Here is a 15953-nt window from a genome sequence, read left to right on the forward strand (position 1 = left end):
GAAGAAAATGAAGTTGCTATCCTATCAAGGAGAGGATTATTGAAGACACTATACACCAGGGCAGAGTGGGCTGCTTTATACTGGGCTTAAAATCCAACCAGAAACACTCTCAACTGGTGTTTACCGGAAATCCTCCTGCCTATGTACTAAGTGGAAACCAAAGGAAAATGCCTTCTAGATATTACCGTCAATACTGTCAGGAGCATCCTACACAATTTTATGTATAGTATCCAGCAGTCAATCTAAAATCACTTGATATTTTCAGGAAATACAGTCAAATGATGTAAAACAAAACCAATTCAACAACAAGAACAAGACAATATGACACATAAATTATTTAGATATTGGAGTTTTTAGACACTGTGCTAATATACATAATTGACCAATGTGTAAAAATACATAAAAGCTTGGGAGCTGTTTAGGAGAACTGGGATCTATAGGAAATCATCAAGTGAAAATTTTAGAAAAGCAGTACTAGTAATTCAAATTTAAAAGTTAGTAGAAAACCAATGATAAAGAATTAAAGCCCTAAAGGAAATTCTATAAATTGAAACTCAGAGAGGAAAATGGTGACAAGATAAGAAAACATTTTGAGAAATATTGAATTGGTTAGATTATTTAATTAAAATTGCTAATGAAATTGGAGTACTAGGAGAACAGAAAGAAATTGTAATAGAAATAGTATTCAAAGAGATAATATCTGACCACCTTTTAAACTGACAAAATTTACCAATTCGCAGATCAAATAGGTTTTATAAACTCTGAACAAAATAGGTTCAAGAAGATTATGTCTGGACCTTGGCAAAGTGATATCAACCAAAGACAAAGTAAAAAATCTTCAAGTCAGACAGTGGAAAAAAGATTTGTTATCTGAAAAGTATGATAATAAGACAATATGGTATCTCATCAATATAAGATCATACAGCATGAAATATTGGCATCATGATATCTTTTAAATGTTAAAGAAAATAGTTGTTAACTTAAAGTTCTAAATTTGACAAAAAATATCATTTGAAAAGGAAAAATATAAAATATTCTCAGACAAATAAAATCAGAGATAATGTATATGAGTGCTGAAAGACATCCTGAAAAAGGTTAGGAAGCAAGAAGAAAACAATCTTGGTTAGAGACAGAGAGAGAGAAAGTAACTGATGATGCTAGAGAGAGTAAAAATATCAAAAGCGTACAGCAATGCCTTTAGCTTTATTTATATATAGAATCAAAATGTAACAAAAATATTACAAAAGACAAAAAAGGGACAAGAAATGAAAGCATTTAAAGATCCCCGTTTTCCTCTGTTGAGAAAAAGCACTGATTTCACAACATTAAAACCCATGTTGTCATCTTTAGATTCTTTTATGTCTAAAGATTGATTGATTAGTAAGACAGTAACAAACTGAGGCTGGAGCGTTGGCTCAGTGGTTAAGAGTGCACACTACTCCATTGCAGAGGACCCAGGTTCAGTTCCCAGCACCTACTTCATGTTCTCTCAACAGCCTGTAACTCCAGCTCCTGGGATTCTGACACCCTCTTCTAGACACTGTGGGTACCCATACTCATGTGCCAATATCTACACACACACACACACACACACACACACACACACACACACACACACACGCAATTAAAAAAATCTAAACAAAAGAAACTCTGAAGAAGAAAGAAAACCTAATATAGTGATTACATTAACATTAAATGGACTTTTGGCCCCAGGTCAGACTAAAAGGTTGTCAAACTCACAATAAACCCTGTTACCTGATATTCACAAGAGACCAATGTTAAATCTAAGAATACAAATGGTTAAAGTGAAAGTATAGGGAAGTAAAACAAATACCATGCAAATACTAATCCAAAGGAAAACAGCTTTCTAACATCATATGAAGTACACTGTTAGGCGGTAGTATCAGAAACAAATAAAGCTCATTTTATAAAAGAGTAAATTCAATTAGAAGATGTAATGGTGATGAATTTGGACGCGACCATTCACATGCCTTGAAAAAAATACTCATATATATATATATATATATATATATATATATATATATATATACATATATATATACAGACACAGTCATAGCTGTGGTTTTAAATAATTTTCTCAGAAAAGATATGACAAGTAAACATTCAGTAGACATATAGAGATTTGAGAGATATGATTAAAAATTTGACTCAATTAGCAGAATCAATCTGTGTCTTTACACAGAGCAGAACACACGTTCTTTTCATATGCCATGGAAAGTTATCAAAGGAGTTCATGACCACAGAGTAATTTCAGAGGATGGAAGTCATAAAACTTTTCTCTCTCATCTCATTGTAAATAAGCTGGAAATCAAATAATAAGACAATAAAAATGAGGAACCCCCTGAGTATTTAGAAATTAAGCAATATACTTCTAATTAACCATAGGCCAAATTATAGTGGAAACAGGAAGCTATTTTAAATGATTATAACAACATGTTATACAAAAATTGTCATGCATATGGAGACACAAGCAAGGGAAACTTACAGCTTTACTAGAAAAGAAGAAAGTCTGCATATCAAGTCAGCAACAAATTGCATATTAAACTCAAAGAAGGGCATAAGTGTTAAAATCAAGACAAGAAATAAATTTGTTGAAAATAAACTTCCATTAGAAAAAAATGAACAGAGCTAAAGGTTTAGAACAGAGAAAACAAGTCACGGGGGGAAGTGGATTGATAAGTTCCTAAAAAGACAAACTCATCAATAAAAACAATGACAGAAAAGGAATCTATTCTATCATAAAAAAATAAAAGAGGTGGGCTGGGCATGGTGATGCATGCCTCTAATCCCAGCACTCAATAAACAAAGCAAGGCAGATAGATCTCTGTGAGTTCAAAGCCAGCATGGCCTACACAGTGAGTTCCACACCAGCCAGAACTGCAGAGAGCTTCACATAGCTTGAACAGGAAATGGTTATTTTCAACTAATCGTTTTGGAGCAGTTGCATACCCACAGGCAACAGATAATGAACCTCAGTCTGAACTTTGCAACGGATAGCAAAATTAAGTCAAAATAAAGAATAGACTTAAGTGTAGAAAATGAAAGTATAAAACACCTAGTAGAAAATATAGGCCAAAATTTTGGGGGCAGGGCTAAGCAAAAAGTGCATATATAAGATAGCAAAAGCATGGTTTAGGAAAATAAAAACTCACCAGCAATATAAAAACCATTTGCTGACAAAGAGTCTGCTGAGATGCACAAAGAAACCACAGGCTTGTATAAAATAATAAAAAGCACACATCTGGAAAACGGCTTCTATTTAGAACCCACAGATTCTCCAACCTCAGTAGTAAGAGAAAAGTTAGACATTTCAGTTAGATATGAGCAAAGATTGCGTAAGAAGAATGCAGAGATAAAGAATAATCACAAGAAACAAAGTTTCACCTCATTAACTACTAGAGAAATGCAAGTTACGACAGTGAGCTATAACTACACTCCTATCTGAAAGACCTGCCATAGCAATACTACATGCTAGTGAGGGTCTAGAAAAGCTGCTGCGTCTGCCATACTTGCTAGTGGAAAACTGAGAATGGCATAGCCACCCTAAATAATTTGCAAATTTCTTATGAATATAAGAATACTCTGCTAGGTGGTGGCACACGCCTTTAATCCCAGCACTTGGGAGGCAGAGGCAGGTGGATCTCTGAGTTCAGAGAGAGTTCCTGGTACTGGGATTAAAGGCATGTGCTACTATGCCCAGCAAGAAGGGAGATTTTAATAATGGGCTGGGCCTACATTTTGAGTGTGCTAGTAGTTATATAATTATAGACATGTATTATACTTACAGAGAACTGCACATGCGCATGCATACACACAGGTGTAGGATTTAGTCTGTAATGTCTACACATAAGGAGAAAAGTGTGCACTCAGTAGGTGTGCTGTGGATGCTCCCAGACAGAGGTGGTGTTTTACTTTAAAGACAGTGGCTGCCCCTTAAGCAACTTCTGTCCGAATCGGCAATTCCAATTTCTGCAGCTACCAGCATTGGTTAGCCATACCACATGGGCTCCAGCCCGGCCTCAGGCACCAGCTCTATCACAAATTTTATCTAAATCTCTATCCTTCTCTAGAACTCAAGATTCAAAGGTTGAGGTGAAATTCTGCTGGTTTAGAGAGACTGAATAGCAAGTAGCTAACCTTCTCTCCTAGCTCAGGACTCCCGAAAAAAAAAAGGGAGGGGGCGTCCTTCTGATCAGCCCCCCCCCCCCCGAAGAACTCTAGCTACACATGGTTCCTCCCTACCACTTCCTACTTCCTGTCAGCTAATTGCTGACTCAGCCTCCTGACCCCAGATTAATTTTATTTAATCAAACAAATGTAACACATCTTTTCATCGTTAACAAAAGCAGTAGAAAAAAATGTACCTTTACACCGTTAAAATAATATTCCACAACACAGAGGGACAGGTAATAAGTTAGTGGAGGAATTACATTTCCATGTAATGATACAAGAAATGTTTATAATTTATCACCTGAAATTTTGGCTCGCCATGTGTTGCGGAAGCAGCTATGGATATTTATATTTTGTTCTTAAAACTTTTAAGGAGTAAGAGTGCTCTCCTGCAATGTGGTTTTTAATGTGCTTTTCAGGAGATGAGCTGACCAGCTCATAGCTCTGAAATAAGTATGAAATTGCTTGTGTATATATTTATTGTTTCTTATTCAATCATAATTGTGATTTAAAAAGAAATTACCAGTAGAGACAGCTGGTATGTCATGATAGAGGAAGATCCACGTTGTGGATTTTCTGGACAGTCTTCCTAAGAGTCTAGGTAGGATTATGTTTGGATCAGTGTGCAACAGCTCATCATGTTTTAGGTGATCTCAGTGGCCCACACTTAAGCACACCAGCCTTAACATTGGAAAACCAAATGCAGTCTCGATGACCAATGACTTTCACTCTATGGAAACCCTAAGCTTCATCCTGCTTTGCCATCAACACTATTTCTCCCGTCCAGTATGATTTTGTCTTTCTAAGTCTATGCTAATGGAGGTAAGGAACTTTTATAAATAACATATGCATTAAAATCATGGATTCAAAGACAGAATATTTGACTAAATGGTAAGCCGATACATCTATAAGTCACTAATATCACAATCACAACCCTTCATTCATTCATGGGTGCATGCATGCATTCATTCAAAGACCAATTGGTGAATCTGTTATCTGGCAATACAGACCTAGAAGAATACAAGGACAGAATAAAGCACAGCACCAGTGGGAGATAGACATGTCACACATGTTTTTGCCATTGTGTCATAAAGCAACACAGAGGTCTAGCCCTCTTGACAGGACCTTTGAGAGAAAGTGCCAAATGCTTCCCAAAGCATCATGGGTGGTATTCCCAGACAGCTGACAACTGAAGTGAGCATCAAAGGACAGATAAGGCTGGCGTTTGCTTGGCAGACCTTGGCAGACCTTGGCAGACCTTGGCAGACCTTGGCAGAATACCCCACAGTGAAAAACTGAGAGATGCCTTGATGGACAGCTGGTAAAGCCTGGCCATGCTTGGAGGTGAGATGAACTCTGCATGGCTCCAGCCAGTACTCCCCAGATGTATCTTTTCCTTTTGTGTCCCCACAAAGATTTACAAAAACATCTGTGCTTCTTCACATGCTCTTAGAGTAACACGAAAAAACTTAATCCATAAATTCAACTAGTAGCAAGCAATGCAGCACTGATAACTCACTTAAATTATGAAGTGCTGAGCATTTCTTTCTGGTTTAATTGTCATTTCAAAGGATTACTTTCTACAGTTGGATAAAAAAATTACATTGCTTAATCATTAATGAACAAAAATACACAGAAAATTATATTTCAATGAGATAAATGTGGTTCCACATACCAAGATCAGTTCTTATGCATGTGGATGGGTAGTAAATATTACTATAATTTAGCATGTTTAATTATCAGTTGTATTGCTTGTTTTACAAATTTCTTTCTTTATTGTGGAGAATATATTTTGGGGAAGTGTATGGTAGCCAGTAACTGGAAATAATTATATAGACACATACAGACCAGTCCTGATCTCCCTGATTTATAAGGGAGATCATATAACATTCAGCCCTAAAAGTTTTACAGAAACATTTAAAAGTCATTTCAACCAGTTCCCTTTACCCCAATTGCTAAGTTTCTTTTTCAATGAAATGGCTTTGGGAATCATTCTTTTTGCCATGAGCTACTTCGGTGATCTAGTGTTGGGTCTGGGGAAAACCAGTGAGAACTTGGGAACATAACATCACTCTGGAAGCTTGACTTTCCACAGCTGAAATCTGTCTTTTCATCAGCAACTTCTCTCCCTCTTTTCTTCCTCTGCAGCATCCCCAAGACCACACAACAGCTCTGCCTTGCTGTTTTAGCTTGTTCCTCATAATCAAAGCTGAAAGGCCTTCTAAGTAGGCACATCTGTATTCCCCCTGCAAGTCCATGAAGGAACAGCTGTGCCACACATGGTCACCAGTTGCTAAGTGCAGAGAGTTCCATTCATTCTGTGCCATAGTTGAAGTTGGATTGTACCAGCCCTGTACTGAGTTCAGTTCTCAATGTACACATGCAAATATGCAGCAAATAGAAATGTATTCCACGTTTACACATGCAATGTACACATGTATATGTAAACAATGTACACAATGTATACATGCAAACATGCAGCAAATATAAATGTATTCCACGATTAGCTTTAATTTCTGTTTTGAATGCCCATGTTAGTGAATAGTAGAAATTTACTCAGGTGAGTCTCGTTTTACTTGGGACTTCATCTAGCCAGAGTAATGGTTCGTACATCCTGACTACAGAGGGACCACGATCTATTTTGTTCTTAGTCACCAGGTGAGGCTGAACCACCCGAAATAACCACCATTCTCATCACAGGGTCACACTCATGGGGTCACTCGAGTGAGTTAGGTGTCACTTTGTGTTACTCCTACTCCCATTTAGCCTCACTTTCTTTCTATCCAGCCACTCTTGTCTAGAACTGGGACACTTACTCAGAAATTCACCTCTAGAAGAGGAAAAGTCCATCCGCTATCAGATAAACCTGCCTTAAATTTTGATGCTCAAAAGACAGGGTGATCAACTTTATTGGACCCACTGCCATCTACACCTTCCCATCACTTATCTTTTATGTCCTTTCCTTCAACTTACAGGTCTTCTCTAGGCTGATGTGGTGGTGGGTATGTTGGTAGTGTGAAGGTAAAGCTGATGGTCTTTAGTTAATTTGTCATACTGGCAAAACCACAGTCCCTTCAAGACTCAGATGGCACAGACCCAGGAAAAAACCTCCTACTTCCTTGCTTTCAAAGTTCTGTTGTTTACCTCCTAGAGAGGTAAGATATACATGAGACTCTGGCATTCTTACATGACTGCAACTGAAAGAAAGATAATGAAGCTTAGGGAAAACATTAGTATTTTTAAAACTATCTCCATCCCTTCACACTGTTGTTTTGGTTTCTCCTGAATCTGTCATTTATTGACCCCACTGCCATCTACTTAGTTCAATACTTACCCTTTGCTGAATATGGCAAAAGAAAAGCCGGGCTGCATTTCTAGAACACTGGCCATCTCTAGGAGAGCATCAGGATAGGGAGAACTTGGTTGTTGGGGACAAAGCAAGTCTTGAAATTACACTGACATGATACCAGGGCTGGTCTGAGACTAGCAAAGGGTGACTCTCAACCCTGGGAGGCTGACCCAGGTCTTTCGATATTTTTTTCTCAGGCACTGGAAATTATGCTTAGTCTTGTCTGACAACTTTGAGGCCTAAAGAATGAAGCCCAGTCAAGTGTTTTAGTGATGGGAAAAAGAAGGAAGAAGGGAGTGAGCTTGAATAAGGAAGGCAGGCAGATGTTAGGCCACTTAGCAATCTTCTCATCTAAACCCAATGCAGTGTGATTTCCTGTTCTCTGAAACACTTGCCTTGGTGTCCTGTAGAAATAGGGTGGGGTGAGTGGGATGTATTGCTAGCTTCTTGAGAGTAGGAGAGGTAAATTCAGATTCAACATTCTTCAAAAAATGTAATATTTTAATAATTCTTTGAGAATCTCAGATAATGAGATTTTTATCATATTTATTCCCAACCACACTCTGCCTCTTCTAAGATCCACCCTTTATCTCTCGCCCCTATTTTTGTCTTTAATTATTATTTTTGTATATATACATACATACATGTAAAAATATAAATACAACCATCTGACTTCATTTATTGTTGTTCCTATGTTATCAGGCCTGAGTAGTTAGTATTGAATAACCAATTAGAAGACTCATCCCTGGGGAAGATGGATTCCCATTCTCTGAGAAGTTATTACTTGCATATACCTTTCTGTCTGGGGTAATGCTCCATAAAATTTTCCTCACCTGTGTTGGCCTGTCAACTGGTGTTATCATTTTGCAGGTCTTGTTTAGGCAACCATAATGTTGAGATATAATAGGTGCAGCTTCCCTGGCCTATATAGAAGACACAATATTGCAGTAGCTGTTCAGGTCCTCTGGCTAATACAGTTTTTCTATTCTTTCTTCTGAGATGTTCCCTGAGCCTTAGGTATTGTTATAACTGTATCACATGGGGCTGAGCATTTCATGGTAGGTTGTTCTACATTTGTGGACAGTTGTGGAAAAAGTAAGTCTCTTAACTCATTTATTAAACAGCTGAAGTGTGTTAAACACTTATAATTTATTTTATCTAAAGTACATCGATGTTAGTGTTAACACCTCTGCTTTGCAGGGAGTAAAGCTGAGTTGTAGGAGACCATATGGCTAATGACAGCTAGAATGTGGAAAAGCTAGGTACCTCTCTGGATGCTTCTCCCTGAATTCCAACTTCATGTGCTTCTGCCCATAGTAATGGCTCTCTACCCCAGCTTTTAAAATACTGATGTGTGAACTCTACTCAGAAATATTTATATTTATTTGTTGAGGTTAGCATTTATAACTTTGTTTTTTACTTCTTTTGGTGATTTAATGTACATCTAGAGCTGAGGATCTTGTCCCTCTCATACAGATATGTCTGGTCACTAGGTCTATAATGACCCATGACAGATATTAGAGAAATGTTAACTGATTAGTTCTATGGCTGTCTGTACAAAGAGGGAAGAACATTATTAGATACCACCAAGTTAGTTATAGACTATGTTTGTAGAGGCTGAGATGGACTATTGGGGTTTTTTGTCAAAGAATGACTAAGGAAGACTGGTGTTCATCTCTTTCTCAAAGAGGTTTTCCAAACCTTCCATTACAGGTGGTGTCGTCCTCAACCCAGCCTATTATGGCATGCCTGGCCACACCAACATCATGATCCATGAGGTGGGACATGTCTTGGGACTCTACCATGTATTCAAAGGAGTCAGTGAAAGAGAATCCTGTGATGACCCCTGTAGAGAGACAGTGCCATCCATGGAGACAGGAGACCTGTGTGCTGACACTGCTCCTACACCCAAGAGTAAGCTGTGTCGGGACCCAGAGCCAGCTAACGACACCTGTGGCCTCACCCACTTCCCAGGGGCTCCATTCAGAAACTACATGAGCTACACAGGTATCACCACAGCTTCAATGCTTTGTTTTCTCTTAAGGTCACTTAAGTGTCTTTGGGAATTGGTAGGGAGTATGTAGTTAAAGGGAACCAGGGAGGTTCATGGCACAGAAGTGTATTTTGTGTTGGATAGTCCTTTATTTTCCATGTGTTTGAAGTATTTGATGAAATGCTGAGGTATTGCAGGGTCTTGTTGACTGGATTCTCTTCCATTTAGAGCTTGAAAGTGATTCCTATCATGTATAGTTAAAATGGGACAAAGTAAAAAATCCTCCTGTGATCTCTTCAGGTTTTACAACATGATGGTTCTCATTGAGGCATTTCCTCTGAAAATGGTCTAGTCTGATAGTGATAAAGGACAGGTCTCTGGGTGAAGATGTCTCTTCAGTACTTTTACAGATAGTTAACAAACTGACTTGATTAATTGAGGTACTAGAAACCTTTTACCTTATACTATGTAAGAAATCATATTCTCTTCTTCCAGCACAACATTGATTCCTAGGTTATTGTCCATGTACTGTGCCCAAAATGATACTATTTAATTTTTTTAAAAAATGGTGCTTTTTTGGCCCTGAGGAAAACTGTATTGTGTGGCCTTGTCCTGTTTTGGGACATCTCCTGGATCACCCATTTCACCTATGTATCAGACCTTTCTTGTTTCTGACAAAGAGTAACACTAAGTATTCTTCTAATGATGGGCATAATTATAATTAAAATTGACAACTAATTTGATTTGATCACCTACTCCAATGGTGAACGAAGGTTAATTCTTAGTTCCATGTTTTACTAAAGGCAAACTACCAGCTCCTGCTCATGGCTTTGATGGTATGAAAGAACAATGAGCTAGCTGGTTCTGCCTGTGGCCTCTTAAGATATTTCCCTCCTCCGAATTTCATTGTTGTGAAGAATGAATTGAATTCATAAGCACCAACACCTCTGTCTCCCTTAGCCAGGATGAGGTGGCCTTGGAGATGCAGAGTGTCGGAGCAGAGGCTCCTTAGGTACCACCTTAAAGTGTGGCAGAGGCAATATTGAGAAGCAGATGTGGTGGTTTTTGGTCTACTCTAAATAGAAAAGTGCTTGAAATGAAGATCACACATTTCAACCTCATGAAACGTATAATGAACATAGTGATTTTTGCTGTCTCTGAAAGAAAGATTGGGGCCATCATTCCCACCCCTTAAGTTTCCTTGAAATTTCAGCTTTCTCTCCACTGAGCATCGCGAGTGAATACTCATTTCCCTTGGGCATGGACACAGGGTATGTAGCAGATGTAGGTAATTCTGAACACAGGCAAGGAGACCCTCTGCTGAAACACTGCCATCTTGTGGTGTGCTTAGTATGCAACCATCAGTTTGGGACAGTAGTTCTCAACCTGTGGGTTGGTAGCACACAGAGATCCTGCTTATCAGATATTTACATTACGATTCATAGTAGTAGTAAAATTACAGTTATAGAGTAGCAATGAAAAAAATTTATGGTTGAGGGTCACCACAACATGAGGAACTGTATTAAAGGGTTGCAGCATTAGGAAAGTTGAAAATCATTGTCTTAGGACAATCCTGTGACTTCATGACTAGAGTCTCACCCTAGGACAATCCAAGAATATAGTAATGAGAAAGCTTCGGTGGGAAGCAAGTTCTATGTCTCTGCTTTTCTTTTCCCACATCTGGCTTTCTTTCTGGAGAAGAATGAATTCCTTTACTGAGTCTAATGTTTTCTGAGTCTAGTAAATGCGAGATGTAGGGTGCTAGTAATAGTGAGAATGGAGTGAGCTCTTTGCCCTGCCTTTATACAACAGTGCAGGTTCAGCCTTCACATCCTTTTTTGTCTCCACAGATGATGAGTGCACTGACAGCTTTACCCCCAATCAAGTAGCCCGGATGCATTGCTATTTGGACCTCGTATACCAGCAATGGAGTGAAAGCAGAAAGCCCACCCCTATTCCCATCCCTCCCATGGTTATCGGGCAAACCAACAAGTCCCTCACTATCCACTGGCTGCCTCCTATCAGTGGAGTTGTGTATGACAGGTGAGAGAGGTGCTCCACCGTCTTTGAATCATTTCAAAAGAGAGGAAGAAAATGAACTGAGGAGAACCCCGATTATGATGCAAATGTGTACATAGCTGTCCAGGGACACCTCATGAGTCTGCTCTGGGCTCAGCTCCTTAGCAGTGCTAAGGGTGTCTCACGAGAGCCAGAGGTTCATCGTGTGTGCTTATTCCACACAAGGATGGCCTGGCAGAACTGGCAAAGCATGGCCCATCTGTCTTAGCCAGCTGTTCCTCTGCAGGGTAAGGCTTTCTTCTTGGCCAGCAGTGACTGGGGAAAGGAAAGCAGCAGACCATGTTCCCTTAGTCAGTTCCAGGGTGAAAAGAGAAAGTGTGGGAGTCTACAAACTCAACTCAGCATTTCTAATACTGTCTCTGTCTCCTGCTGAACGCTGTGTTCTGCCTCATGGCCACTATCTGGAATTGTTACTGTCTGTTCTTACTTGCCCCCTCTACTGGCAACTAGTGTTCTGTATTTTTATTTTTATTTTTGTTTCTGAGACTGCCATAGTAGACACTTACTTAATCCATACTCATTGAAGAAAATCACAGTACCTGAAGCCAGCTGTCATTTTCCTTTGCTTACTTATAGAACTGAATCTCAAGGAATTCTTTATAAAAAGCTAAGAGAGAGAGAGAGAGAGAGAGAGAGAGAGAGAGAGAGAGAGAGAGAGAGAGAGAGAGGGAAAGAGAGGGAAAGAGAGGGAAAGAGATCTGAATCTGATATAGCAATGGGGCATATGATTTAACTGAAAAGGCTCCTTGGACCCATGCAGACTTGACTCTCGGAAGCCTACACCCAGATGCTGAATAACAGGGAAGCATCTTTTTTTTTTTTTTTTTTTTTTTTAAATCCTGTTATGTGGAAGACCCTGAGAGACATCTGACTTCACCTGTCTCATGCAGTCCTCACAGTGGGCACCACTCCTCCCTGTGAGTGAGAAACACACAGGGCTGGCTCAAGACCCCACAAGAGGTGATTCGGGGGGTTGGGGGGTGGGGGATTCAGAAATGAGGAGCACAGAATAGATCAGAATAGATGCATGCTTTGGATTCTGAGCTTTCTTTCTCATTTAGGAGGTAGCCATTTACTCTTATTTTTCTTAATATACTACTTGACTAATTCTTCAAGAACTTCATATAATGAAATTTGACCATATTCACCCCAACTCCTCCCTCTGACTCGTCCTGGATCCAACCTCCCCTTTCCATATCCCCAAATTTGTGGCCTTTACTATTTTTTAAAATACTCCATTGGGTCTACTTTGTGCTGTCCACACACTCAGGTGTAGGGCAACAGGACAGTGACTCCTTTTTGTACAACACTTCACTGTGGCTATCTGGGTCCAGCTAAGGGACCAATGGCCCTGGAGCATGTCCTCATACTCTTTGGATTTAATGAAAGCCTGGGGTTGGGGGCAGCTAAGGAGAGATGAGGATATAATAAAGCCAGTGGATTATTTTTCAAAGCGATACTCAGTTGCTTGAAATCTTCATTCTTTGATTCACACTTAGTCATGACATCATTTAGCACTCACAGCCCTACAAAGTAGTTTGCATTGTTATCAGCACCCAGGTTCCCATGGCTCCTTCGGTGACTCAGCACACATCTATGCAATGTGTACAAGAACCATCTTCCTGCAAGTGTGACCTTGTGTAGCTCTGGCAGGACTGTCCTGTGTGGGTACATGCAAACCCGAGTTTTACATCAGTTTATGTAACACGTGTAAACAATTTAATCTTTCAATTCTCTCTCTGGTACAAATGTTACGATAAAGCAGACATCAGAACTGGCTTGCTGAGAGTCTGTTGGCAGAAAAGACTGCAATTTGCTTCCTTTGCTCGGCTAGGTGGGCTAGTCTTGAGGCCTCCCAGCACGTGTGTTGGAGAGACTCACGTCACATGCCCAGCAATTTGTGTCACGCCTAGAGTTATGTTTACTCCACCCTTGTAGGTATTTGGAATCCTTGTGTCAGAGAGGAGCCCCAGCTACGCACTCTGGAGCAGCCCCGGAAGGGCAAGTGCATCAGGGAAATGTGGTTTGGAATTGTGTCCACGTTAGGAAGAGTACTGATGGAGTCAAAGGGTGGCTTGGAACTACACCCTTTAGTTGCCAAAATACTGAACACTAGGTGGTATTTGGGAACTTGCTCAAAGGAATTAAGACACTTGTGACTTTGGGCAACTGACTTAAAGCTTCCTGAACCCCAGTTTTCTCATTTGTAAGCATGGTGTCACCACAAGGGTTAGAAGGAGGTTGTGTAAAACACAAGGCCAGGTTATGTAAGGTGTTTAATGTCATTATTATTGCCGTTGTGTAATAATATGGTTTTACTAGTGTGTTATAAGGTACTAACCTGCTATTCATATGTTCTGTTGGTATGCTGCCTTGATTTTAGGCTAACATTTCAAATATGTTGTTCACAATGGGCTTCTGAAAACATTCCAAGTATGAGAGAGAGACAACTCTCAGAAAGAGTTGGCCTTGTTACTCAGTATAGTTATCTTTGCACGTTCCGGGTACTCCAAATGTGACGTTTGTAAAAACCTCTTCATAGACTGAATTATCTCACAGACATCTACAGGACAGACATTTACAGAGGGACTGCTGAAGCCAGTCACGTGCTAATTCTTACAAACACAAGGAGACCTAAGCAGACCCAGATATACTCATAGGCCTAGGAGTCAAAAGAGAATGGCTGTAAATTTGCAGCGCGCACACAGCAGTATCCTGAGAAAGGGGCCAATTAGAAGGTGTGTACAGAGAAGCAGGGGCTGGACTCTCAGAGGAATAAGGCTAAGCACCTCCTGCAAAGACCACATCTGAGTAAGTGAAGTAAGAGTGCTAAGTGAGGATGCTTGAACAGCCTATAAGATTGTTGTAAGGACATGTGCTTTATGCAGTGATGTGAAGAGCATGGAGAATTTGGCCCATAGCGTGGTGGAACTTTGGCTAGAAATATAAAGTTTATGAAGGAACTGCAGGAGGTAAGGCTGGAGCTAGTGCTTATCACCCAGAGCTGCTAGGAAAGTACGATCCATTGCTACAGGTGATGTCGAATCAAGGGGTGTCACCCTCCATACTCTAGTTTATGCATGTAAGTGAAAGTAGGGCATTAAAAGAATCAGAACATTTTCACTCTGAAAATCATTGTTTTAGTGGCCAGGTATGTATATCCTGTGCCTTTCTGACACTTAATTACTATAGAAAGGGGTTCTATGTTGGTTCGGGAAAATATGCCTATTTCTTGTTTAATGATTCTAGGACAAGAATTCCCTTGCATCTCACAGACTTCTTCAGGACTTTTTTAAACTTTTCTCTTTCCTGACCTTGAGGTTTCTCATGTCTTGTGAATTTGACAAAGATGAGGACTTCAGAAGAAGGACATGAGTTGCCACGATAAATGTGCCCACTTGTCCCCCTGGGTCTGATTTTCCAGTGACACCCTTCTTCCCAGAGTCTTCCTGGCTTCTTTTCCCTATTCAACATAAGGGCACTTCCTTCTTCTTGCTTCCTCTTCCCAGGGCCCCTGGCAGTATGTGTGGTGCCTGTACTGAAGATGGGACATTCCGTCAGTATGTATACAAGGCTTCCTCTGGGCGGGTGTGTGACTCTTCCGGTTACTGGACTCCAGAGGAGGCTGTGGGTAAAGTACCATGGATTTTTGACTAATATTTTAGTGGCTACTGAGCATGAGTAATAGATGAAGCAGTGGTGTATGTTTGTGGTTTTTTTGCACGTGGGTGAGGGAGGGTTTGCTGAATCTTTCCAGGGTCTTGGAAACACTGCTGGTGCTTCTGCATGTCGTATGTTGGTATAATGTGATAGTCCCATGGCTGTGAGGATGTAAAGATTTAACACAAAGGGATCGAGAAGTCAGACCTTCTCAAGGGTTACCTCAGTGTGAACTAGGGCCAGAAATGTTGCATATGTCTACTCATCTCTGAAGCAGCTTTGGTGCATGATGGTGTAAGCTAAGTGTTTACTCCTCTATATCAGGAGAGTAATAGAGAACACATTGCAAAGAACACTCATGTGCTGGCTGAGCAAGTTTGGGTGGGGGCAGGGTGGACTAGGTGTTCCACACGGATCGTTCTCATCTACACTATTTTATGAGTCTATTAATCACTGGTACTGGTTGTGCTTTGAATGTGATCTAAGCTAGGGAGAAGATGTTTTTTGTTATTTCATTTCCTGTCCCTCCCCTAAGTCCTCTAACAGTCACATCCTCACTCACATATGTATATCAGGATCTAGAAGACAAATTTCAACATGAGCCTTTTCAGTGCCAGTGCAGAAAATTCTGTGGACATGGCTTCTAGCCCTTCTCCAAGAAGAGCTGACTTCTGTCTTCCC

The 15953-nt window shown here is 40.1% G+C and overlaps 1 protein-coding gene across 1 annotated transcript in view; it reads left to right on the top strand.

Moving 5' to 3' along the window:
* The window catches only part of Pappa2 (pappalysin 2), a 244382-nt gene that overhangs the window by 85816 nt on the left and 142613 nt on the right, over positions 1–15953 (top strand). The window contains exons 4-6 of the mRNA XM_059280960.1: positions 9254–9547; positions 11384–11576; positions 15122–15243. Coding sequence (XP_059136943.1) covers positions 9254–9547; positions 11384–11576; positions 15122–15243 — 609 coding nt within the window. The remainder of the gene's footprint in view (positions 1–9253; positions 9548–11383; positions 11577–15121; positions 15244–15953) is intronic.

Source organism: Peromyscus eremicus, chromosome 15 (assembly GCF_949786415.1).
Source record: "Peromyscus eremicus chromosome 15, PerEre_H2_v1, whole genome shotgun sequence".
Taxonomy (NCBI): domain Eukaryota; kingdom Metazoa; phylum Chordata; class Mammalia; order Rodentia; family Cricetidae; genus Peromyscus; species Peromyscus eremicus.